At 62.8% G+C, this 25,054-nt stretch overlaps 1 protein-coding gene across 6 annotated transcripts; it reads left to right on the top strand.

Moving 5' to 3' along the window:
* The first annotated feature begins 93 nt into the window (after positions 1-93).
* On the top strand, positions 94-20,849 carry MYO1C (myosin IC). Of its 6 annotated transcripts, none has more exons than XM_089317589.1 (33): positions 1,506-1,630; positions 6,545-6,666; positions 6,904-7,059; positions 7,143-7,258; positions 7,513-7,711; positions 7,795-7,875; positions 8,902-9,081; positions 9,166-9,264; positions 9,581-9,694; positions 9,788-9,859; positions 10,288-10,407; positions 10,512-10,594; positions 10,765-10,870; positions 10,978-11,058; positions 11,595-11,686; positions 13,202-13,296; positions 13,377-13,423; positions 13,512-13,592; positions 15,332-15,437; positions 15,521-15,638; positions 16,208-16,321; positions 16,819-16,895; positions 17,140-17,208; positions 17,318-17,402; positions 17,485-17,644; positions 17,882-17,965; positions 18,500-18,593; positions 18,681-18,736; positions 18,861-18,996; positions 19,075-19,145; positions 19,225-19,322; positions 19,409-19,508; positions 19,722-20,849. In XM_089317589.1, exons 3-33 carry the CDS (start codon positions 6,934-6,936, stop codon positions 19,746-19,748), a joined length of 3,087 nt encoding a protein of 1,028 aa, XP_089173715.1. In that variant the 5' UTR covers positions 1,506-1,630; positions 6,545-6,666; positions 6,904-6,933; the 3' UTR covers positions 19,749-20,849. The 6 variants fall into 6 exon arrangements, with proteins under 6 accessions (XP_051680515.1, XP_051680517.1, XP_089173715.1 ...); XM_051824558.3 differs by lacking the exon at positions 1,506-1,630 and adding an exon at positions 5,460-5,687; XM_051824555.3 differs by lacking the exons at positions 1,506-1,630; positions 6,545-6,666 and adding an exon at positions 94-790.
* Positions 20,850-25,054: the final 4,205 nt, after the last annotated feature.

Below are 25,054 nucleotides of genomic sequence, written 5' to 3'. Positions count from 1 at the left end.
GGGGGTGGGGGTACCTGAGGGGACCGCTGAAAAGTGAGGCAAGAACAGGGTGTGAGGTGGTGCACACCTAAGGAACTCAGCAGTGAGTCTTCCAGGCATTCGCGGCTCCAGAGGAGGGGAGGGTGGGGACCTCCCCACAGTGCCCCCTGCCTCTCCTAACGATCCCTCTGCCCAGTATGGCCATCCATCAGCAGCCCTGGCTCCTCAAATGCAAGGGGCTACCTGCTGCCCTCAGAGGCAGCCAAGCTACAGGGACAATCAAGAGGGACAGCGCCTTTTGAAAGATCCTCTTGGCTCAGGGGAGGCTGTGCCCTCTGCTTTGGGGAGTGGCCACTGTGCCCTCTGCTGATACCAGAGTGGGCAGTGGGGAGAAGTCCAGCCACGGAGCTGCCTTCTTACCTACGGCCTGGAGCCCAGGGTCCCCCACGGGTGACTGCCTCAGCTCCCCTGGCTACCTGGGACAAGAGGCATTTCCTCCACCCCTCAGCTCCTCCTCTTCCTGCCCCAGCCCTGCGGGCCAAGAGGCCTTCCAATCAGACCTGGGCTGCTCCAGCTGTGTCCTGAGGAGCTGGACCAGCCACATCCCCTGGGGCCGGAATTGAAGCAGAACCAAGTGGCCATCCCAGCCTGAAACCACAGATTCCTGGCTCCGGGAGCGGCCAGGGCAGGCAGCTTCAGCCCAGGGGCTCAGCGCTCTGGCTGTCCACAGGGCGGAATGGCGCTGCAAGTGGAGCTGATCCCCACGGGGGAGATCATCCGCGTGGTTCATCCCCACAGGCCCTGCAAGCTTGTAAGTGGGGCGCTCTGGGCTGGGAGGAAGGGTGGCACTGTCCAGCCAGGGCCTGGCAGCCCCTCAAGAAAGAGGTGAGCGCTGCGAGGGTTTGGGTCCTGGCGTAGAAACCAAAGGGGCAAGAAGGCGTAAGGGGAAAGGAAGGGATAGAGTGTGCGGGATTAAGGATCAGTAGAAGCACTTTCTAAAATGGAGATCAGGGTTTCAGTCGCTTCTCCAGCTTGCTGGTCGGGGACCTGGGCATGACAAGCTACTCAGGGCGAGGGACTAGTGCACGTAGAGCACCAGGCGCATAGTACAGGCTCAGCTGATGCCCCTCCTTTCTCGTTGGCCAAGGAACTGAGGTCTCCCGGCTCAGAGCAGTAGCATGGGCGCAAAGGCGGGTGAAGGGAGAGATAGTCAGACCTGGGGAAGAACTGCTCTGGCCTGGCGGGCAAGGGAGGGAGAGTCCGGTTCACTCTGGGGGTGAGGAGGGAGAACCCCCAACAGGCGCGCCCACCCACCCACTCTGCAGAGTGGACCGCTTCCTAGGTGGGAGGCGGATGCGTGTGTGCGCGCGCGCGCGTGACTACGACGACGCGCCTTGTCCCGGGAAGCGGTGAAGGAGCGCGCTGGGCACAAGTCTCCCCTGGCCGGGGCCGGAGCCTGGGCCGGCTGGGGCGGGGCGGGGCCGGAGGGCGCGCGCGCGCGCCGGAGTCTGGGCCTTGCCCGGGATGACGACAGGCGGCGGCCCGGCCCCCGGCGGGCCCTGGGCGGGGAGAGCGTGCCGGGGCCGCGGACTCCCGAGCTGGTCACGCCGCCCAGCCCGGCCCCCGCCAGCGCACCCCAACAGCCGAGCCGGTGGGTACGCTGGGCAGGGCGGGAAGCGGCCGCGTAGCTCCGGGAGGCCTCTGCTGGCTGGCGGGTTACGGGAAAAGGCAGGCGGCCAGCTCGGGGATACCGTACAGGAGGCGGGGGTCGCCGGCGGGGGAACGCTGGGACCAGGATCAGCTCGACCTGGCCCGTGTGGGATTCCCCCCAGGTCCCGGAGGCGCGGGGACCAGGCCTGGTGGGACTTGGATTACTTGCGGGGAACCTGAAGGCGGGGAAGAGCGACTGGGGTTTGGGCACCTAGCGCGCTCTTTCGGGCCCCTCCCGCAGCCCTGCTCTGCCTCTGGGTTCCGGAGAAGCCGCCGGAGACCCGCCCCTTTCCGTTCTCCGCCCCCAGGGCCCGGCAGCGCTGGTGGCCCCTTGCGTGCCTCTGCGCGCGCGTGCGGTGGGTGGGGGCTCCGAGATGAATGAGACAGGGAACGGTGGCTCCCCGCTTTATTCAGCTCCCGGCAAGCTCGGGCCGCCGGCTCACCCTCCCTGTCTCTGAGAGTCATTCATTCACTCGTTCATTCATTGATTCATGCGGGAGTCTAGGAAGGAGTTTGGGAGCCCCCACTGTACCTAGCAGGGTGTGCGCCTGGGGCAGTCTGACCAGCGATAAGCTGGGGGCTGTGTGTTGGGGATAGGCAGGGAGGGGTTCTGCAGAACTTGATACCTGAGCCGAGTCTCCCAGGACCACTGAGAGTCAGGGAGGTGGGCCAGGGCAGCTGCAGGTGCAAAGGCGTGGAGGCTTAGAGAGCCACGTGTGGCTGCTGGCAGAGGCACCGCGGCCCCGCCTGGCTGTGTGTGGCTTAGTAGAGGCCTGGGGAGAGTAGGGACTGGAATGCAGGGGCAGTGAGTTACACTGAGACCAGTGGGGCCTGCAGAGCAGCAGTGGGTGTGAACCACAGGCCTGGCGCATACAGGCTGCCCTATCAACCTTCACTCTCCGCACGGGAGATGTTCCTGGGCGGCGCTGCATTTGTAAATAGCACAGCCTGCTGTGGAAAGTGGACTGGTAGGAGGAAGGCGGGGTGCGGAGTGAGGGGCTGCGGTGCTGGTCCAGGAGAGAAGTGGTGGAGAAGCAGAAAGAGGTTTTAGCAGGTGGTGACTGCTTGGTGTGGGGCGGGGAGGGGGCAGGGCAGGCCTCTCCGTGCCCACGTGATGGCTAGCTGGAGGTGCCGCCTCCTCTTCATAGAGGACTCAGCCAGGAGAACAGGGTAGGAGGCCAAGTGCTCTTTTGCTTTTGCTGGCCCCGAGGCAGAGACGTCTAGCTGGCCAAAGGCCCCTGGTTCTGGAGTGAGGGCACAGCCCTTGACTGGGCCCTGCGAGCCATCAGGGTAGACCCCCAAGTCCCCATCTTCTCCCCACTCCCCAAGGGTCCGTGAAGCCCAGAACAGTGCTTGGTGGGGCAGCCTGGTCCCAGGCCCAAGATTTGTTTGAGAAATATACATAAGTTGAGTACCTGCACTGTGCGTAGCACTGCGCCGCCAGTGAGACCTGCTGTGTCTCCCCTGCCCCAGGAGGCCCTCCGCTCAGAGCGGGGAGCAGCTGTCTGCCCCTCCCCCAGCCCGGCCCGCAGGCCCCTGACCTACAATAGCTAAAGGGCAATGGATGGCCCACGTCGGCTGGGTCCTCTCCATCCCCTGCGCTCACAGCAAACAGCCTCCCCAAGGCAGGGGGCGAGAGACCTGAGGCAGCCTAGGGAAGGAAGTCCGGGCCTGGAAGGAAGCCCCAGCACACAGCCAGCCCTTAGACCCTACCCCCAGGGCTAAGTCTCACAACGCCGAATGGACGGTGCGCCTTGGGGACCTGGGGTCCCAGCACCACTCCTCCATTTACAAGCCTTTAGACCTTGAACAATTCATTTCCTCTCCCCAGTCCCAGTTCCCGCTCCTAAGATGTAGTTATAATACAGACCTCCTGGCTTGGCCGGGGGCACTGTCCGCAGAAACCTTAGAGAGCGCTAAGAACGCACCGGGTGCCGGAGCTGCAGCCTGGGTCGCGGCGCCCTTCGCACCCGGGGCTCCCGGCATCGCTGCCCCCCGCCCCAGACACGCGCTTCGGTCCAGAGCCGCGGAGCCAGCCGGCCGGCGTGGGGCGGAGGGCCGAGGCCGCCCCGGGCAGCGGAGACGCCCCCTCCTTCCGCAGCCGGGCGGTGGCCGCGGGGGCGCCAGCGGGCATCCCGGGAATGCGGCGGCGCGGCTCGAGACGGGGGAAGCCGGCTCGACCCCTCCGCACGCGGATTCCCCTCATTCCAGGAGCCTGACGCGGCGGCGGGCGGGGCGGGCACTGCGGTGCCGAGGCTCCGCCTCCCCTCCCGCCCCGGACCTGCAGAGCCCAGCGCCGGCTCCTCCACCGCGGAGGGCCGGGCTCCTGGCTGGGGGCCCTCTCGGCCCTGTCCCCTAAAGCCTCTAGGGCACTCCCTGCCCCTTCTAGATTTAAAACCTGGGGACACTGCGGAGGGTGCCCCCTCTGCCCTGAGCCTGCCTATGCCAGGAGGCGTGTAGCCTGCCGCACTCCCACCTGCCAGCTGCGCCTGGCGGCACCCGGTCCCTTCGCCCCCTCCGAAGGGCCCGGTTGCCCAGCTGCCGCCCCCTGCGGGGCCCCCGGGCCACGGGCGGGCGGGGCTGTTGTTCTCGAGGTAATGAGCCTTTCCCGAGAGGCTGCAGCCCGCACCTGCCGCAGCCCCAGCCCTCTCCGGGGAGCCCGAATCCGGGGGTGGAGGCCGGGGGGCACGCCGGAGCTTTGGGACCCGGCTCTACCTCTGCCCTCCCGGGCTAGCCAGTCTGCGCAGTCGTTTGCGCCTCGGGCTCCTTCCCCGCCAGGTCGGGGGCAGGTAGAGGACTTGAGAGCTGTTTGTAACTGGCAGACGCGTAGTGGGCCTGGCAGCCTCCAAGGCCCGCCCCAAGCGTGTGTGCAGCGAGTACCCGCAAAGAGGGGGCCTGGGTTTGGAAGGTCCCGGCTGGTGCCTTAGCCTCTGTCGCGGGCCACCCTACAGCCCCGCTGGCAGGTACCGACCTCACCGTAGGGACCCAGGGCAGGTTCTGAGAAGGGGCCTTTCTCGAACTCCTGCCGGCCGTCCCTGTCCGCACCCACTCCAGCGAGAACGCGCCCCGCGGGCAAGGAAAGGGCCCGGCGAGGGGGGCGTGGGCGGCCGAGATGAGGGACTCCCGGGGCTGAGGACCCCAAGAAGCGCGAAAGGGCAGGAGCTCTGGGGCGCAAGGGTCCGAGCGCTTGGCGCGGGTTGGAGGCGGAGGGTGCGGGCCCCAAACGCTGGCTGTGGGCAGCGACTTCCCAAATGAGACCGGAACAGGCGCGGTAGGCCCTGCACTTGGCCGGGGCGCCCCGGGGGGGCAGTCCCAGCCCCTCGAGCGCGCCCTCCGTGCTATCCAGGGACCCGGCAGGGATTTCCTGGGGACGCAGACTCGGGGCCCGCCTCCCAGAGTGTGGACGGCGGGGACCGGGCCCGCGCCCAGGCTCCGCCCGCCCGGGCGCGCCGGCCGTATTTGGACATTTCGTTCTATTTTTAACTTTCCCGGGACTCGAGGTTGGGGTCGGAGTGGGGGAGGGAAATGCCGCTTCCTCCGGGACCTGCGGTCTTAGCCGTGGTCCCCGGCTGGCAAGCCGCGCGGTGTAGACACGGCCCGGAAGTGAGTTCCGGGTCGGTGTGGACGCGGCGGCCGCGCGGGTTCCGGGCCCCACCCTGGAACCGACGAAGTCCCTCCTGGAAAACCTGACTCAGGCGGAGCCCGGCCTGCGGGCCCCGCCCCACTCGCCCCCGCCCCCGCCCCCGCGCCCCCCGCAGCCCCCGCCTCACCCACCCCCAGCTTCAGAGGGACCCCGAAGTGCCGGCGCGGCGGGGCAGTGGCTGGGCGCGGGGTCCCGTGCTGCGGGGGCCTGTGGAGGGGGCGGTGCGGGGGGCGGGCCGGCCCCTCCCTCGCTGACGCCGCCGCCGCCGCCGCCGCCGCCTCCGAGCCCCGGAGCGAGAGCGCGGGCAGCGGAGAGGGCGCCAGGCCGGCCGGGCAGGATGCGCTACCGAGCGTCGGTGAGCGGGGGTGGCGGTGGGGCGGGGGTCCCAAGAGCCCCTCCCCGCCTCGTGGCGCCGCCCCGGCCCCGCCGGGAAGCGGGCGCGGCCCAGGAATTTCGGATGGAAAAGCGTCCCGGAAAGTTGCAGGCGCTGGGCGGGGTGGGGGTGGTGCGGGGGTGGGCGGTGAGGCCGAGGCCGGGAGGGCCGCGGGACGTTCGGACCCAGGGCCGGACAGGCAGCTTCTGGGGACCGCTGAGAACGCTGAGACCCTTCTCCCGAGGGCAAGGGGGCGGAGACTGCGGCCTGATTTGGCAGCGGCTTGGGGCAGGCCAGGAGCAGGGGTGAGGGCCGGTCTGGGATTGGCACGCCCGGCTGGGCCCCGGGGTGGCCCCCAGTTCCTGCGCGCCTGTGGTTGGAGGAGACCTGAGGGGCCCTGGGCTCAGCACCCACCTGTCCACCACCTTGCCATTTTTGGCCCCTTGTCACTGTTGGTGTCAGTTTCCTAGAGGACACTGTGGTGAGGGGCTCTCTGAGGCTGTCAGGCCCCACTCTCCCGCGGGACCCCTGGGGCCTCTGGGCTTTTTCTGGGGAAAGCCCCACTCCAGAGGCAGGACGGCCCGGGGAGGAGGTGGCTGGGGCGGGCAGCAGCTGCAGGGGAGGGAGCGGCCCCCTCTTTCCGGAGAGGGCGGCCCCCCTGCTGGAGTGGGTGCCGTGCCCAGCTGGGCCGGGAGGCCCTCTGAGGGAATCCTCATGGAGGCGGGGGTTCTGGCCTGCTCCCTAGACTGTCTCCACCTTGGAGGCTCCGTGGGTGGGGGGTGGGGGAGGCGGCCCCGCCCTGGCCACAGAATTCACACTGAGCTGTTTGTCCTCCCAAGCACCTGTCACACGTGGCCCAGAGCTAAGGGACCTGAGGTCACCTGGTCTAACTCAACTCCTCCTCCTCCCCCCCTCCTCTCGAGGAGGAGGAAGCAGCCCCAGGGGAGGGGATTTGTCCAAGGTCAGCAGAGCATTCTTTGCGTCATCTGAAAGTGTCGCTCGCTTCTCAGGACCCTCCTTTCCCTCGCTAAGCCGGTGCCTCCTTGGAGTCTGTGGCCTCGCTCCGTGTCCGCTGGGCCCTGTGGTCTCTGTGCTGTGTCCTGTGTTCAGCCCCCCCAGGGCCCTGCAGGTGGGGGAGGAGAGGTGGCCTTGCCCTGCCCTGCTGGCTCTGAGCTCTCCCATGGCTGCTTCCCTGCAGGCCCTGGGCAGTGACGGGGTGCGGGTGACCATGGAGAGCGCACTGACCGCCCGGGACCGGGTGGGGGTGCAGGACTTCGTGCTCCTGGAGAACTTCACCAGCGAGGCGGCTTTTATGGAGAACCTGCGGCGGCGCTTCCGGGAGAACCTCATTTACGTGAGGCTCGAGCGGGGCGTGGGGTGGGTGCTGCCCCCCCCCCCCCCGGGGCAAACCTCTGACCTTGCTCTCCCAACCCCCAGACCTACATCGGCCCCGTCCTGGTCTCTGTCAACCCCTACCGGGACCTGCAGATTTACAGCCGGCAGCACATGGAGCGGTACCGGGGTGTCAGCTTCTACGAGGTGCCGCCCCACCTGTGAGTGACCCCACCCGCCCCCACTGTGCACACCTGTGAGGGTCTCCAGGCCCACCCAGCTCGACCTGGGCGTGGCCTCCAGCCTTAGTGACCCCCAGCTGAGAGGGGCTAGCCCCTAGAAGTGACCTGCACCTTCAGGGGTTACACCTGACTCCCACCCCCATGGGCACTCCAGCTGTTATGGGAGTGGCCCCCCAGTCCTACCCGTGGGGCTACCCCGTCTCCCTGAACTCCCTGACAAGCCCCTGTCGCAGGTTCGCCGTGGCCGACACTGTGTACCGGGCGCTGCGCACGGAGCGCAGGGACCAGGCAGTGATGATCTCTGGGGAGAGCGGGGCTGGCAAGACCGAGGCCACCAAGCGACTGCTGCAGTTCTACGCAGAGACATGCCCTGCCCCCGAGCGAGGGGGCGCCGTGCGGGACCGGCTGCTGCAGAGTAACCCTGTGCTGGAGGTGGGGTGTGGCTGTGGCACGGGGAGGGGGAGAGCCGAGCCGAGAGGGCGCCAGGCCTCCCTCACACCCGTGTCCACACCTAGGCCTTCGGGAATGCCAAGACCCTCCGGAACGATAACTCCAGCAGGTTTGGGAAGTACATGGATGTGCAATTCGACTTCAAGGTACCTATGGGCATGCCAGGGCCGATGGGGGGGGGGACTGCCGCATGCAGGAGGCGTGGTATTTCTTGAGCAACTACTGTGTACCGGACATGCTGCAGTGGAACCCAGCAGACAAAAATCCTGCCTCTGGGGTGCTAGACTGAGAGCAGAAACAGTTACAACTTAGATGGTGCCAGAAAATAACAGGAGGGATGGGGGGGGGCAGTTGGAATTTTTAATAAGGCAGCTTGTGTAGGCCTTGCCCGGAAGGTAGCATTTTAATGAGGGTTGATGGAGACTGGCAGCCAGCTGTGTGGAGACCTGGAGGAGAATCCAGGCATTGGAACAGCTGGTGCCAAGGCCCTGGGCAGGAGGGGACTTGGCAGGTTCCAAGGCCCAGCGACAGGAGAGCAGACGGCGGTGCGGGCCTGCGGGGTCTTTCCAAGGGGAAGGGGGCTTGGCGGAGGATTCTGGGCAGAAGCGTCTTGCTCACCTTTCCTCTCAGAAAGATCGCTCTTCTGTTGGGAGTAGATGGCGGGGGAACCAGGCCAGGCGAGGAACCGGTTGGGAGGCTGATGTAATAATGCAGGTGACAGCTGACAGGGCTCAGAGCAGTGTGCTGGCAGTGGAGGTGCTGCGTGTGGTTGGACTCCGGATGTGTGTTGGAGGTGAAGGCGGCACGGTTGGCCATCTGATCGGATGTAGGCTCTGGAAGAAATAGGCTAGGCTTCTTGGCTGAACACCTGCTAGATGGGCAGCACTGCCCTCAACCAAGACAAGAAGACGAGAACAGGAGCTGGTGTGAAGAGGGGGAGATCAGGAGTTCGGGTTCAGGCGTGGCAGGCATCCAAGCGGAGCTGCCAAGCGGATGGGGTTGAATCTCCCCATTTCGCAGGTGAAGTTGGTGAGGCCAGAGGGGGTGATGGGTATAAGCCCACACAGCAAGTGGCGGAGCTGAAATTCAAGCCTCTGTGCAGGGGAGGGGAGGAAAGACGGGTGTATTCCCCAGCCCCTGTGACCAGTCCCCTGCGCCTGCCATCCCCGCAGGGGGCCCCTGTGGGTGGCCACATCCTCAGCTACCTCCTGGAGAAGTCCCGTGTGGTTCACCAGAATCACGGCGAGCGCAACTTCCACATCTTCTACCAGCTGCTGGAGGGGGGCGAGGAGGAGACGCTGAGGAGGCTGGGCCTGGAGCGCAACCCCCAGAGCTACCTGTACCTGGTGAAGGTGCGTGCTGGCCCAGGGGGCGGGGCCTCCCCGGGAGGGGGCCATGGTGCCAGGGCTGACAACCCAACTGTGCCCTTCCTCCAGGGCCAGTGTGCCAAGGTGTCCTCCATCAATGACAAGAGCGACTGGAAGGTGGTGAGGAAGGCACTGACAGTCATCGACTTCACCGAGGAGGAGGTGGAGGTGAGGCCGCCTGGGGGACTGCGCTCCTTCTGCTCTTTGTGTGTGTGCTTATGTGTGCACACATGTGTGCATGTGTGTATGTGTGCGTGTGTGCATGTGCGCATGTGTGTGTATGTGTGCGAGTGCATGTGTGTGTGCGTGAGTTGTGTCGTCTTTATTATCTCTGTGTCTTTTATTCTTCCCCTTCTACTCTCAAAAACCATTTCCCCTTTTGCTCTCCAACACTTTGCACCCCTGCCCGCCTCCGGCCGGCCATCCAGTTGCCCGCAGGCTCTCCTCCCTCCCCAAGCCTCACGTGCCCTCCCTGCTCCCCTAGGAGCTGCTGAGCATCGTGGCCAGCGTCCTGCACTTGGGCAACATCCACTTCGCTGCCGACGAGGAGAGCAATGCCCAGGTCACCACCGAGAACCAGATCAAGTATCTTAGCAGGGTGAGCGGGTGTGCAGAGGGCGAGGGGAGGGGCCGATGGGGGAGGGGGCGTGTGTTCCCAGCCACACGCACCCCCCTCACACACCCCCCGCAGCTCCTCGGTGTGGAAGGCGCGACGCTGCGGGAAGCCCTGACACACAGGAAGATCATCGCCAAGGGGGAAGAGGTGAGGCGGAGCCTTTGCCCGAGTGTAGGGTCAGTGCAGCTCAGCCCTGCTCTGGCCCTGGTGGTCTTCTGCCCGGTGCTCTGCTCTGCCCTGGTGGTCTTCTGCCCAGTGCTCAAGGGACTTAGGGCAGGTAGCTCAGAGAGACACTGTGAGCTGGCCCAGGTCACACAGGAAGAGACAGAGTCAGGCTGAGACCCAGACTCCCACCTCCAGGAATGAGGCCTCTGTGCCCCCACCAGCTGCCCCGTGGCGTGGCCACCCCCACCCCGTGTCCTGCTGCTGCCTTCCCTCCCCAGCCCCAGGCTCTCTGGCGCTGAGAGGGAGGGCAGGGTGCTTGGGTTTGCTGGTCTTCTACCTGAGCCCGAAGGGAGGGGGCATGGAAGAGGTGTGTGTGGCATTGGTCTCCTTGCCTGTCCCCACGCCGACAGCTCCTGAGTCCGCTGAACCTGGAGCAGGCCGCGTACGCACGGGACGCTCTGGCCAAGGCTGTGTACAGCCGCACTTTTACCTGGCTGGTTGGGAAGATCAACAGGTCCCTGGCCTCCAAGGTGAGGGCTGCATGCACGCTGGGCCAGGGCAGGTTGGGGGGGGCTGGGAGTAGGGTCAGCCCCGCACAGTGGGACCCACGCCCTGGTTGACTGATGGGCCCTAGGACGCCGAGAGCCCCAGCTGGCGGAGCACCACGGTTCTTGGGCTCCTGGACATCTACGGCTTTGAAGTGTTTCAGCACAACAGGTCAGCGCCAGCCACACCCCTGCCGGTCCCTGCCTCGGTCCTCCCGCTCCTGCCCAGCGACTGCCCCGGCCAGCGTCAGTCCCACTCTGCCTCACCTCGGCTGCCCGGGGCCCGACTCCTGGCCCTCTGTCCCCCTTGAGCCTCTGCGGGTGGTTCTGTTTCCCTCCCAGCTTTGAGCAGTTCTGCATCAACTACTGCAACGAGAAGCTGCAGCAGCTCTTCATCGAGCTCACACTCAAGTCGGAACAGGAGGAGTACGAGGCGGAGGGCATCGCGGTGCGTGCTGACCGAGGGAGCCTGGGTGGCGCAGGAGGCCGGGCCACGGGTCCCCCCCGGGAGCTGCAGGCCCCGCGATGAGGCTTCCCTTTCCCTCTTCACCTCAGTGGGAGCCTGTCCAGTATTTCAACAACAAAATCATCTGTGACCTGGTGGAGGAGAAGTTCAAGGGCATCATCTCCATCTTAGTGAGTCCTTTGTGCCCCCAAACCTCACCCTGGGGGTTGGGTGGGGCAGTGTTGCCCCCTTCCTCCCCTCCTACTTTTTTTTTTTTTTTTCCCATTTTTATTTGAAAAGCAAAGAGATCTTCCACCTTCTGTTTCACTCCCCAAATGCCCACAATAGCCAGGGCTGGGCCAGGCTAAAGCTAGGAGTCCAAAACTCAGTTCGGCTCTCCCATGTGAGTGGCAGGGACCCGTATACATGAGCCGTCACCTGCTGCCTCCCGGCGTGTGCATTAGCAGGAGGCTAGAGCAGAGGCAGAGTAGCCGGGACTCAAGTGGGGGTGTTCCGATATGGGGCGCGGTCTTCCGAAGCGGTGACTTAGCCACTACACCAAAAGCCCATGCCGCCTTCCCTGTTCTGGGCAGGCAGCTCCACTGAGGGCTAAGTTTGGGGCTGGGCAGGGACGGGCAGGGCTGCATGTGCACGGTGAGGTTCCTTTCCCTTGCGCTGTGCCTCCCTGGAGTCTTCTGAGTGCCCCAGCCTCTCCCCTGCCCCCTAGGATGAGGAGTGTCTACGCCCTGGGGAGGCCACGGACCTGACCTTCCTGGAGAAGCTGGAGGACACGGTCAAGCAACACCCGCACTTCCTGACGTGAGCGGGGCGAGGGGGCCTGGGGTCCCTGTGCCCCGCGGTGGCCTGGGTGGGCTGCACTGAGGATAGCGGCTTGGAGCCGCAGCTCGCGGGCACCGGGAGTGGCGTGGCTTCCTCTCCTCTCTTTCCTGAGAATGAAACTCGCGCAGATGGTCTCTAGCTTCCTTATTTGGAAATCGCTTTTTATTGAATGACTCCCCTGAGCGGGGTGGGGGGGCAATACAGAAACCAGCCCCTCCTGCCCAGCTGGGTCCTGCGCGTCGGGGGCGGGGCGTGTGCTGCCCTGGGGTGACCCTTGAAAGAGCTCCTCTCGGTATTTTCTCCATTGTCCTGAGACTCGGCGTCATGAAACCATTGCCCAGGGTCCTCCCACTTCAGGTGGTGGAGCGGGGACCGGGTCCCAGGGCTGCCGCACGCCGAAGCCCTGGGCATTTTCGGCTTGATAGTATATTAAAAACTTGTTGCTGATCATAAAAGTCACACTACTCCTTAGAGAAAGGCTGGAATTGTGCAAAAGCCACTTAGAAGCCCGAAACCCAGAGGTCATTGCTGTTAACAATTTGAGGCATTTCCTTCCTGCCTTCTTCTATACCTTTTTTCCCACATAGTCGAGCACTCATTGTGTATGAGGCTCGGGATGGTCTTCTATCCTGAGTATTTTCCTGTATCATCAAACAGGAAAATTTCCTCAAAGCACTTCCTGCAGTGGATCTGACCCACAGATACGCCGCTGCCCTCCCCTAGCCTTGGGGGCCGTGGCCAGCTCCCATGTCCCTGCTGAGGGACGACGCTGCCCCAGGCACCTTGGGGACCCGAGCCTGTGTCTCTGGGTAGTGCTTGGAATGGCTCTCAAAAGGAGAAAACAGGAGAAAGGGTTTAAACATGCTTCACACTTGAGCAATCTCTAGGGGCAGATTCCATTGCTCTTTAAAGAGGGGGGACTTATTTATTTACTTGAAAAGCATAGTTAGAGAGCAGTCTTCCATCTGCTGGTTCACTCCCCCAAATGGCTGCAATGGCCTGGGCTGGGGCAGGCCAGGAGCCAGGAGCTTCATCAGGTCTCCTTTGTGGGTGCAGGGGTCTCAGCACTTGGGCCATCTTCCCCTGCTTTCCCAGGCACATTAACAGGGAGCTCGACCAGAAGTGGAGCAGCCGGGACTTGAACCAGTGCCCATAGGGGATGCCGGTGTCGCAGGCCACAGCTTTACCTAACTCTGCGCCATGACGCCAGCCAAAGAATCCATTCTGAAAATGTAGTGGGGTGGTGACCAGCCTCAGTAGAATCCCGCAGAACCCAAGGCAGGGAAAGAAGCCCCATCCTTTGTGCCTGCCCGCGTCCCAGAGCTGGCCCTGTGCGATCCTGGGCGCATGATCCCTGCGCGGGGACCTGATAGCCCTGCCTGCCACGCAGACTGTGGGCTGTGGGACAGCCCTGGGCCACACGTGCTGCTTCAAGTGGCTGGTTCCTGTTCTCCAGCAGGCGAACCCACGGTTTCCTCTCTCTGTCACCCCCAGGCACAAGCTGGCTGACCAGCGGACCAGGAAATCCCTGGGCCGTGGGGAGTTCCGCCTGCTGCACTATGCCGGGGAGGTGACCTACAGCGTGACCGGTGAGGGTCCTGAGACTGCATCCCCGTGGGAGGCGGGGAGGGGGGCTCTCCCTCACCTCACGTCTGTCCTCGCCTGCCAGGGTTTCTGGATAAAAACAATGACCTTCTCTTCCGGAACTTGAAGGAGGTAAGGACACAGCGGGGCTCAGGTGTGGGGCTCCGTCCGCACCTCTGCCCAGGAAGCGGCCACCCTGACCCCTGCTCTGCCCTCACAGACCATGTGCAGCTCGAAGAATCCCATCATGAGCCAGTGCTTCGACAGGAATGAGCTCAGTGACAAGAAGCGCCCAGAGACGGTGTGGAGGCTGTGGGACCCCAGCGGGCGTGGGTGTGGGCGTGGGTGTGGGTGTGGCCAAGTGCCCGTGAGCACTCGGGGGCTGCCTGTGAGCTGCGTGTGCCCGTCCCTGCTGTGTGTGCCGGCACTTGCGTGTGGTCACCCACTCAGCAGCCGTTTGTAACCCATATCGCTGAGCCTTGTGGATACAAAAGGGAACAGGTGCTCTTATCGAAAAAGGCACAGTGTGCTTTGGGGACATAAAAGAGGGAGCAGCCAGGGAGTGGAAGGGGTGAGAGGGTCTCCCCAGAGGAGGAGGTGTTTGACAGAACGTGGACCTATGGGAGGGCGCTGTAGGCAGCAGGAGGGCTCAGCAGCCAGGAGGTCGGTAGGAGAGCACTGTTGTTGAGGAGAGCGGCTAGGAAAGCGGGTGTGGTGCCAGGGCAGGGAGAGCTCTGGCGAGCTGGGGCAGAGGTGTGGCTGTCGGGCTTCACCCAAGGGGCTCGGGCTGGCCCTGGCCAGTGGGCAGTTAGTAAGGGGTGGAAGCCAGAGCATTGCAGGTTGGGACACGCCTGCCAGGGAGGGCACGGTCGCACTGTGTTGCCCAGTGTCTGGCTTTGCTGGGCCCTGGCCTCCCCTGCTATCTACCCTAGCCGTTCCACAGCACCCTCGTCCCCCTGGCCTTGAGATGTCCCTGCTGAGGGTACCTGTACACCTACCCCTGGCTTCCAGACCCCTCTCCGACTCCGCTGGTCTATAACGAGTGGGCCCTTGGCTGGCCATGGTCAGCCCTCCAAGCTCACTCCTTCTGTGTCCCTGATCCGGGGCAGGGATCACCCTCCACCACCGCCACCCCAAGCCAGGACTGGGTCTGCTCCCTGGCTTTTTACTTTCCCCCGTCTCCATCATCTGGCCCCTGGACATTGCCTGAGTACTTCCCAGTTCCCTCCCGCCAGCACCGTCCCCAGAGCCACTGCTCAGGTCCGCCCGCTCACTCTCCCCGAGCCAGCTGCCTGCCTGGTTTCCTGGCTTCCCACCTGCCTCTACCTCCCCACCCTGCACATTGGCGCCACAGATGTGTTCTGAAGTGCAGGTCTCTCTCCCTCACTCCCTCCAAATTCCTCACTGGAGGAGGACACCCAGTCTCCCTAGCGGGACTGTCCCTTGGTGCTGCCTCTCTGACAGCCTCCCAACCTGCATCCTTGCACTGCTTGTAGCTCCCTGTGTATATCAGTACATCAAGCTATTGCTGAGATTGTCCCTCTGCCTGTCCTCTCTGCTGTCCAGCTGTCTTCTTATCTTTAAGTCTCACCCAGGGTCGCTGTCCTGACAGCCCTAATGTGCACCCCCTCTGCGTGCACCCAGGACCTCCAGGCATGCAGCCCTCTTAGTAATGGACCCTGAGGGATTGCAGACCATTGCTGAGGCATCCGCCTCCCCCACGGAGATGCTCAGCAGCCCTGCAGGGCGGTGCCCAGAGAGCTTGGTTGGATGCACAGGTGCAGGGCCCGTGTTGAGGACCATGGCCCTGGAGAAAGAGTGATTGCTAAAGGAGTTGTAGGATCAAGGCTCCAGGAGCCCCGAGCAGGACTTTCAGGCTTTTCTAAGCTGAGACCTCCGGCCCAGCCAGAGGGATGCAGGGGCAGAGACTGGCCCCTTCCTCTGTTGCCACAGAAAGGTGGGGGGGCAGGGCGGGGGGAAGGGCCGCTGCAGCGTGGGGCCTCAGCCCCGCCAACCTTCCACTGGCCCTTGGCTACCCAGGTCGCCACCCAGTTCAAGCTGAGCCTCCTGCAGCTGGTGGAGATCCTGAAGTCCAAGGAGCCTGCCTACGTCCGCTGCATCAAGCCCAATGATGCCAAACAGCCCGGTAGGCCCCTCTCGCCCTGTGGCCTGGGGGACTGGCCATCGGTCAGTGCGAGCCCAGTGACCACCCCGCTACCCCTCCCCCAGGTCGCTTTGATGAGGTGCTGATCCGGCACCAGGTGAAGTACCTGGGGCTGATGGAGAACCTGCGCGTGCGCAGAGCCGGCTTTGCCTACCGTCGCAAATACGAGGTTTTCCTGCAGAGGTGCGGTGGGGCTCAGCTCACTGCCGGGAAGGAGGTGGTGTGGCCGGAGCCTCTTAAACCAGAGGAGGGAGGACGGGCGTTCTTGGGCCCTGAGCTGCCATGGGCCTACACTAGGGACCTGACCATGCTGCAGGCCTAAGGCCAGCGCTGGTGGAAAGAACCCCAGGCTGCTCCTAGGTCCTGCCCTCCTGGAGCACTGGGCTCGGATGCAAGAGACATGCATGCACCTGCCCATCACAGTGGCAGATGGTGCCGGGCCCTCAGGAGGCAGGAGGACAGGCTTCCCAGGAGCTCAGGGAGGACAACTGTGTGGGGATTCAGAGTTGGGGCCTGGCAAGTCATGCAGCGTGTGAATTCCATGTCTGTCACTCTCCAGTCCCTGGGCTTAGGCAGATGAGATTGTCTTTAAAGTGACCGCAGTGACAGGCCAACTTGGTGGGCCTTCTGTGAGCTTCGAACCAGTCAGCTGGGGCACCCGGCAGGTGCGCAGAGAGAGTAGGTTGGGGCTCTAGAGCGGAGCGGGCTGACTAAGTGGAGGCCGGGTGAAATCCTGCCGCTCCTGCCACCAGGTACAAGTCGCTGTGCCCAGAGACGTGGCCCACGTGGGCAGGACGGCCCCAGGATGGGGTGGCGGTGCTGGTCAGACACCTGGGCTACAAGCCGGAAGAGTACAAGATGGGCAGGTGAGTGATGTCCATGCCTGGTGTCTGGTCTTCATGCCAGAAAAGAATTTCAGATGGGAGAGAGAGCAGCAGCGAGCCAGGTAGCAGTTTAATGAAGGGACGACCCCTTAGAGGCCAGGCGGACGTCTCAGCCAAGAACTGAGAACTTGGTCTGCGTGCACAATGGGGTCTGTTTTGGAGACGTGGACCCACCATTCCTGCATCCCTCCCCTGCTTCTGGGACACCGCTGGGCGGAGAGCTTTTCAGGTGTTATTGGACCTAAACCCCAGCTAGGGACAGACGGTTCCCCTGAGGTCCTCCCAGGGAGGGCTGAAAGCCACCTAAGGAGCAGGACTTTGTGCATGTTCAAGTGCTGTCTGCTTCCCAGCGTCTGCCCCCATCCCACCTCCCAGAATTCCCGTTTGTGTTCCTCAGCCCTCTCACACACAGGCTCATGTCTGACTTCCCACCTGTCCCGGTGGGGGCAGTCAGGGGCTAATTGCTGCTGCCCTCCCAGGACCAAGATCTTCATCCGCTTCCCCAAGACCCTTTTTGCTACAGAGGACGCCCTGGAGGTCCGGCGGCAGAGCCTGGGTGAGTGACACCTGCCCCTTCTGTCCCACTGGGGTCCGCTCTGGGGAGTCCTTGCGTTTGGGCTGCCTCTCCAGGAGGTCCCCCCACCCACAGCCTCCTGCCAGCTGTGGCCCCAGTGCCCTCTGTACCTGCCCTGTCCATTCACCCTGCCCTAGCTCACCTGTCCTCGTCCGCGCCCCTCAGCCTGCTCTGAGACAGCCAGGCCCCCGAGCTCCGACTGACCGACTTTCCTTCCCCGCCACAGCCACGAAGATCCAGGCTGCCTGGCGGGGCTTTCACTGGCGACAGAAATTCCTCCGAGTGAAGCGTTCAGGTCTGGGGCTGTGGGGAGGGGGTCCAGGGTCCTGAGGAGGGATGGTGTCTGGGGCTAGAGGGTGCAGCGAAGAGCAGAGATAGAGATCAGCCAGCTGTGATCCCCACAGCCATCTGCATCCAGTCGTGGTGGCGTGGGACGCTGGGCCGGAGGAAGGCGGCCAAGAGGAAATGGGCAGCTCAGACCATCCGCCGGTGAGCACTGGGGGCCTTGGCAGGGCTGCAGAGGCCCAGTGGCAGGCTCCTCACCCCCAGCCTCGTGCAACCCTGCCCGCAGGCTCATCCGCGGCTTCATCTTGCGCCATGCCCCCCGTTGTCCCGAGAACGCCTTCTTCCTGGACCACGTGCGCACCTCCTTTCTGCTTAACCTGCGGCGGCAGCTGCCCCGGAATGTCCTGGACACCTCCTGGCCCACACCCCCACCTGCCCTGCGTGAGGTCTGTGGGCTCTCTCTGCTGAGTTAGGGTCCTCAAAGCCCTTGGCAGAGCAGTCTGATTGTCTTACAGCCCAGTGAGCAGACAGGGAGGGCTTGTGGGGCGGGGAGACCAGCAGTGGGCATCGACCAGAGGAAGGGCCTTCCACGCTGAGCCGTGTTGCCTGGATGCAAGGGCCGGGGCTTCAGAGGGAAGGGAGCCAGGCTGTGCACGTGTGCTCCAACCCCGCTCTCCCTGCAGGCCTCGGAGCTGCTCCGGGAGCTGTGCATGAAGAACATGGTGTGGAAGTACTGCCGGAGTATCAGCCCTGAGTGGAAGCAGCAGGTTCGGAGCTCAGCAGGCAGGGAACGGTGCTGGCCTGGGGCAGCGTCTCCCCCCGGCTGCAGCCTCACGGAGCCCAGCCCCTGCTGGGCCCTCTCTGCTTGGCTGGTGGAGCCCCAGGTCTAGAGGCTGCAGCTTCACTCCCATCGGCTGGCCACGTCTGCTACGGTCACAGACACAGGCGCGGGTGATTGACGTGCCTTGTCTTTGCCAAATCTGTGTTGGATGATGCTCAGGGCTCTCCCAGCACAGATGCACAGCCGCCTACAGGATCCCATGCTGGTGCTGAGTGTCGGGGGCCCCAGGGCCCAGCAGGATGGGGAATTGTTCCTAGAGTCAGGGCTGGCACCTCTGGGGAGCTCTCTGTCTTGGCCACAGGGGCATGCAGGGAAGCAGGAAGGGGAGGGGCTGATGGGAGCGACGGTGGCAGGGCTCAGCCTCCTGGTGCTGGGACCTGAGAGTAGGTGAGGGAGACTCCCTAGTGCCGGCTCCCCTTGGTGGTCACCCCGCTTCGGACACTCGCCCTGCTTGTCTCAGCTGCAGCAGAAGGCCGTGGCCAGCGAGATCTTCAAGGGCAAGAAGGACAATTACCCTCAGAGCGTCCCCAGGCTCTTCATCAGCACGCGGCTGGGTGAGCCCCTGGCTTTGCCGTGCTCCAGCCCTGCCCTCCTGTTGCCTTCTCCCCGGCTCTGACTTCCTCTCCCCATCCGGGTTGCAGGTGCGGATGAGATCAGCCCCAAAGTGCTGCAGGCCCTGGGCTCCGAGCCCATCCAGGTGAGAGGTGGCCTGCATCCCCAGAGCTGGGTGGGGGTGAGGCGGGGCATGGCAGAGGCTGAGGGTGTGAGCCCTGGAGCTCCTCTGTGCCCCCACTGCCCCTCGCCCTGCCCTCTGCCCCCAGTATGCCGTGCCTGTCGTCAAATACGACCGCAAGGGCTACAAGCCGCGCTCCAGGCAGCTGCTGCTCACGCCCAGCGCCGTGGTCATCGTGGAGGACGCCAAAGTCAAGCAGAGGATTGATTACGCCAACCTGACCGGTCAGCCAGAGTCCAGGGCTGCGCGGGGAGGGCCCCTGCTCTGACCTGTGCTCCCTGACCCCGGCCCCTCCCCCTCAGGCATCTCCGTCAGCAGCCTGAGTGACAGCCTGTTTGTGCTCCACGTGCAGCGGGAAGACAATAAGCAGAAGGTGCCCCTCTGGGATTGGGCGGTGGGCGGGGCCTCTGGCTGTGGGCGGGGCCTGAGCTCCCTCCCGTGTGGGCCCCTAGGGGGATGTGGTGCTGCAGAGTGACCACGTGATTGAGACACTGACCAAGACAGCCCTCAGTGCCGACCGCGTGAACCACGTCAACATCAACCAGGGCAGGTGAGGCGGGGAGGGCTGCTGAGTGGGCCGCGGTGCGAGCGGGGACTCGCCCCGGGAAGAGGGCCTCACGCACTCCTTCCCTCCAGCATCACCTTTGCCGGGGGCCCCGGCAGGGACGGCATCATCGACTTCACACCGGGCTCGGAGCTGCTCATCACCAAGGCCAAGAACGGCCACCTGGCTGTGGTGAGCGGGGCCATTTGAGCCCCACAGTGCCCAGGGCCCATGGGACGAGCCAGGGTTGTGGGAGGCTCCCTGCAGGGGGAGGAGGAGGAGGGCCAGAGCCTCCAGGGCTGAAGCCGCTGGACCCCCAGTGCGCAACTGCCTGTACCTGACCCACCCGAGGAGCACCTTGCGTCTGCCCCCACTCACCACTGGGCTTCTCCCCTGACCTCACAGGTAGCCCCACGGCTGAACTCCCGGTGATGAAGGCGCCCGCTGGACCCCTCCTAACTCCCAGCGCTTTGCTTCCCCCTCTTCCCCTTCCCAGTTACCAAAGACTCGAGCTTCCAGACAGGGACCCAGGGACACCTCGGAGCCCACCTGCAGACTCCTGCCACCCGCTCAGCCCTCGCTTGCGGGAGCAGCAGGAGCCGGGCAACCACCCAGGAGCGGGCCGGGCCGGGCCACAGCAATAGGAACAGCAGGGCCAGAGCGCGCCGTGCCAGCCCCACTGCTGATGCCAAATATTTGAGAGAAGGGAATTTTTGCTGAGGTTTTCTCTAAGATATTTTAATGCTTTATAGGAAACTATTTTTTAAAAAAGCCATTTTCTCACCCCAAGACACACTGGATGTGTTCTCCCTGACTCAAACGGGGCAAGGAATGTAGGTGAGAGGTCGGTGGGCAGGCCCTGGGGCCCTCTTCCCTGGCCGGGCCACCCTCTCCACCACATGCCCTTGGCACCTTGTCTGTCTGTCTGTCTGCCCATGCACCTGCACCTTTTCCAGCCCACTCTGACCACCTGGGGGCTGAGGCCTTCCTCTCCTGCCTCCTCCCTTCCAACATCAGCATCCCGGCCGGAGGGCGTCTGTGGAGGACACGAGCAGCTGGTCTGGTGCCCTGGCGTGACACAGCAGGGGGCGGGAACCAGGAGAGGAAGGGACCTGCCCAAAGTCGCAGTGAGCAGCTGGGGCCCAGCCCGGCCTGCAGCCCTGTCCTCAGGAAACCACACTGCCGCTTCCAGACGGGGAGCCCCAGCACACCTGGCTCCCCGACCAGCAGTCACTCTGGGGCCACCGTAGGAGCAGCACTTCTGCCCGCGTCTGTGCCTTAGGATGACACACACCCCACCTACACACGGGGGCCCCAGTTCAAGGATGTGGGGCCCTTACTGGTCTCTGACCTTGGCTGGCCTGGGAACACGGGGAGGGGCTGCAGGGGCATCACCTCTTTCTGCCGCTTCCCCTCCACCCCAGAGGGCCTGGGGGCCGCCTAGCTGCCTCTGTCGGCTCCTGGGGTTCTTAGCCCACAGCTGACACATCTGCAATCCAGAGAAACACTAAATAAAGCAATATGTGTTTGCCAGTGTGGCCTCTCTGTGAATGTTTGGAAAGGCGGAGGGGCTCTAGAAAGCAGTTGCGTTATAATCTTTGCCTTGTCCCCACCAGGGCTCCCTGCAGGAGTGGCCGGGAGCTGCACTAGGGACTCACACCTTCACTGACTGACCCCCACCCCCGGCCGGGGGTGCGCAGCCTGAGGACTGGGGGCCAGGAAGCATCACACACACCCCTGCCTCGCAGTTCTCTGCCCAGGGTGGGGTGTATAGGCACCAAGGGTGCAGAGGCTGGTATTCGAGGTGGATCTCAAAAGGATCTTCCCCTGTCCAAATGCGATCCCTTCGTAAGGGACGGACCCGCTCCAGAATGGCTTGGGCGGGAAGGGGCACTTAGTGCCCACAGCACGGGGAGGAGGACGCTGGAACCACCTGGGCTCCGCCTTCACTGCGGTGGTTTCCTTCAGAAACGGGTTTTTCCCTTGTGGGGAGGTGGCAGCAACAACCACCCGCAGTTCCAGGCCCGCGTTCTAGAAAATGCCTCCTTCCCAGTCATCTGAAAGTCTCGGAGTGTTGCCCAGTGTCCCAGCCTGGGTGAGGTGCTGTGCCCCCACTGGGTCCTCGCAGCTGGGAGGAGTGGCACATCCTGATCGCTTAGGCCTGGGCGGGCTGCCTGCCCTGCGGACAGCAGCCACAGAACCACGTTTGCCCAGGGGCCACAGGTTCTTTCCCCCAGAAGAAAGGCAGAGTGTGGTCATTTTCATGTTTTTTGTTTGTTTGTTTGTTTGTTTGTTTCTTATTTGAAAGACAGGGAAAGATCTATCTAGTAGTCTATTCCCCAAATGCCCACAACAGCTGGATTTGGGCCAGGCCAGAGCCAAGAGCCAGGAACTCAGTCTGGGTCTCCCATTTAGACGGCAGCCACCCAAGTACTTAAGCCATCATCTGCTGCCTCCCAGGGTTCGAATCTAGCAGGGGGCTGGAATCAGAAGCAGAAGAGTGGCTGGTTCTGTGGCATAGCGGGTAAAGCCGCCACCTGTAGTGCTGGCATCCCACAGGGGCGCTGGTTCAAGTCCCGGCTGCTCCACTTCCAATCCAGCTCTCTGCTATGCCCTGGGAAAGCAGTGGAAGATGGCCCAAGTCCTTGGGCCCCTGCACCTGCGTGGGAGACCTGGAAGAGGCTCCTGGCTCCTGGCTTCTGTTCTGGTGCAGCTCTGACTTTTGCAGCCAATTGGGAAGTGAACCAGTGAAATGGAAGACCTCTCTCTTTCTGCCTCTCCTTCTCTCTATGTGTAACTCTGACTTTCAAATAAAGAAATCTTTAGAATAAATCTTAAAAAAAAAAAAAAAGCGGAGGAGTCAGAACTCCAACCAGACACTCTGGGGCGCAGGCATCCTGACCACTGCACCCAGCCCCTCCCCCAGAAGCCAGAGCATCTTCCCCAGAACAAAGAGGCAGCAGAGCAAGCACCAACCACAGAGCCCCCCCCCCCCCCCCCCGCAGGCGCTCAGGGTTTCACAGTTGGCCAGGCTACCCTCCCAGGCCTCCAGAGCTGTCACCTTGGGGGCAGAATTGCCACGCAGTGTATGAGCACCCTGGGCTTGACCCCAGCCTGAGGGCACGGCCCAATTCTCATCCCTCCGCCTATAATCAGGGCAATGAAAGCCTCACAATCATTTCTTCCACACTATCAGTAGCGGGTAGATAAGATAGACATAGACGCTGGGTCAGGTGCTGTTACCAGCTTTATAACCATACCAACACTCCTCTCTGCAGTGAGTTGAATGCGTGGGAGAGTTACGTCACAGCTGTAAGTCACGTCAGCCCAGGACTCTCTGAGAGGTGGCCAAGAACGGTTTGCACCCTCGGCTCCCAGCCTCCAGGGGAGACCCCAGATTGCAGGCAGCTGATCTTCGCTGTGGGGGAGAGCTCCTGCCAGGCTTTCCATCCATTCATTCCCTCACGGCTCAGTGCTGTGTGCTCTCTGCTAGGCACGTGGGGTATGGCAGAAACAGCAGAAAAGACCAAAGCTGTGCTGTCCTGGAGCTTGCAACATATAGGAGAACAGAGACAACACATAAAATCAATCCATGAAAGATATAAAATGCAAGTACCAGAGGGAGACACAGGGGTTGGCGTGGTGGTCCCGTGGGTTAAGCTGCCACTTGCAACCCTGGCATCCCATATAGTGTCAGTTGAAGTCCTAGCTGCTCTGCTTGTGATCCAGTTCCCTGCTGATGTGCCTGGGAAAGCAGCAGAAGATGGCCCAAGTGCTTGGGTCCTGCCACCCACAGGAGAGACTTGGATGGAGTTCCTGGCCCTGAGCTTCAGCCTGGCCCAGTCTTGGGTGTTGCAGGCATTTGGGGAGCGAGCCAGTAGATGGGCAATGTCTCTTGTCCCTCTCAGTCTCACTGCCTTTCAAAAAAAAAAAAAAGTGTTTTTAGAATGAGCTAAGTGCTAGGAAAATAAAGCAGAGAAAGGGAGAGGGAGCAATGATATAGAGTTTGGGTTTGAATAGGCTTGGCAAGGAAGGCCTCAGGGAGGAGGTGACCTGGAGTGGGAGAGGGCACAACAGGGCTCTCTGGCGCACCAATGGTGCAGGCAGAGGAGCAGCGCGTGCACAGCCTTTGAGGAGTTGGGGGAGGGCTTGGAGGACATGGAGGTCAGGTCGTGGAGCCAGAGAAAAGGGAAGGGAGGTGTGAGTGCCCCTCACTTCGGGTGCTCCTGATGTCTCCAGCTCCAGTGAGGATGGGAGCAAGGGATTAGAAGGCATTGGCGGCCGGCGCCGTGGCTCAATAGGCTAATCCTCCGCACCCCAGGTTCTAGTCCTGGCTGGGGCACCGGATTCTGTCCCGGTCGCTCCTCTTCCTGTCCAGCTCTCTGCTGTGGCCCGGGAGTGCAGTGGAGGATGGCCCAAGTGCTTGGGCCCTGCATCCACATGGGAGACCAGGAGAAGCACCTGGCTCTTGGCTTCGGATCAGCGTGGTGCACCAGCCACAGCGGCCTTTGGAGGGTAAACCAATGGTAAAGGAAGACCTTTCTGTCTCTCTCTCTCACTATCCACTCTGCCTGTCAAAAAAAAAAAAAAAAAAAAAAAAAAAAAAAAGAGAGAGAGAGAGAGAAGGCATTGGAACTGGCACGTGTGGCTTGGGGCTGCACGGGGGCTTGGCACTGCAGCGAGGCGACCACCCCATTGTTAGCTGCCCCGCCGCTGTGGGCACAGCTCACTGACTCTCCTGGGAAGGCCCAGGCTCCTGACTGCCCTCCCCACCCTCTCTGCACCTCAAGACGGCCTTGGAGTCCCCTCACATGTCCTCCAGAGCTCACCCCCAGTGTCTGCCTCCAAACTTTTCTTTTTTTCTAAAGATTTATTTATTTATTGGAAAGGCGGAGTTAGAATGGCCTCAGCAGAGTGGCTGGGACTCAGAACCAGGAGTCTCAGGCCAGCGCTTAACCCACTTTACCACAAAACCGGCCCCCACTGCCTGCTCTGTTTTCAAACGTGAAGGTTGGCGCAGGTGCTGTGGCGTGGTGGGCAAAACTGCTGCCTGCGGGGCCTGCGTCCTGTATGGGCACCGGTTCGAGTCCCGGCTGCTCCACTTCCAATCCAGCTCCCTGCTATGGCCTAGGAAAGCAGTGGAAGATGGCCCAAGTCCCTGGGCCCCTGCACCCCTGTGAGAGACCTGGAAGAAGTTCCAGGCTCCTGGCTTCAGATTGGCCCAGCTCTGGCCTTTGCAGCCATTTAGGGAGTGAACCAGCGGATAGAAGACCTCTCTCTCTCTCTAACTCTGACTTTCAAATAAATAAATCTTTAAAATATAGAAATGAAAAGTGAACGTTGTGTGGCACAGTGGTGAAGGGTCCTGGCTATTTCTTCTACTTCAGCTTCCTGCTAGGGCACACCCTTGGATCCCTGCCACCGGTGGGAGGCCAGGAAGAAGTTTCGGGCTCCTAGCTTTGGCCTGGCTGAGCCCTGGCTGTTGCTGGCATTTGGGGAGTGAACCAGGGCTGGAAGATATCTCTCTCTCTCTCTCTCTCTCTCTCTCTCTGCCTTTCAAGTAAAATGAGAGTAAGTAAATTTTACAATAAATAGAAGGGTAAGTAGGAATAAGTAGCCTAACTCCAGAGCATTCTATTTGCATCTATCATGCAGCGCAGGTCAGTTTACGAGACACAGAACAGGCGAGCGGGCAGGTGGCTGCTGCTAAAATAAGCACCATTGGCCCTTGGCCGGGA

This window comes from Oryctolagus cuniculus, chromosome 17 (assembly GCF_051225735.1).
Source record: "Oryctolagus cuniculus isolate XC-2025 breed Fujian yellow rabbit chromosome 17, ASM5122573v1, whole genome shotgun sequence".
NCBI classification, from domain to species: Eukaryota; Metazoa; Chordata; class Mammalia; order Lagomorpha; family Leporidae; genus Oryctolagus; species Oryctolagus cuniculus.
This window is presented reverse-complemented; position numbering and strand designations above follow the sequence as displayed.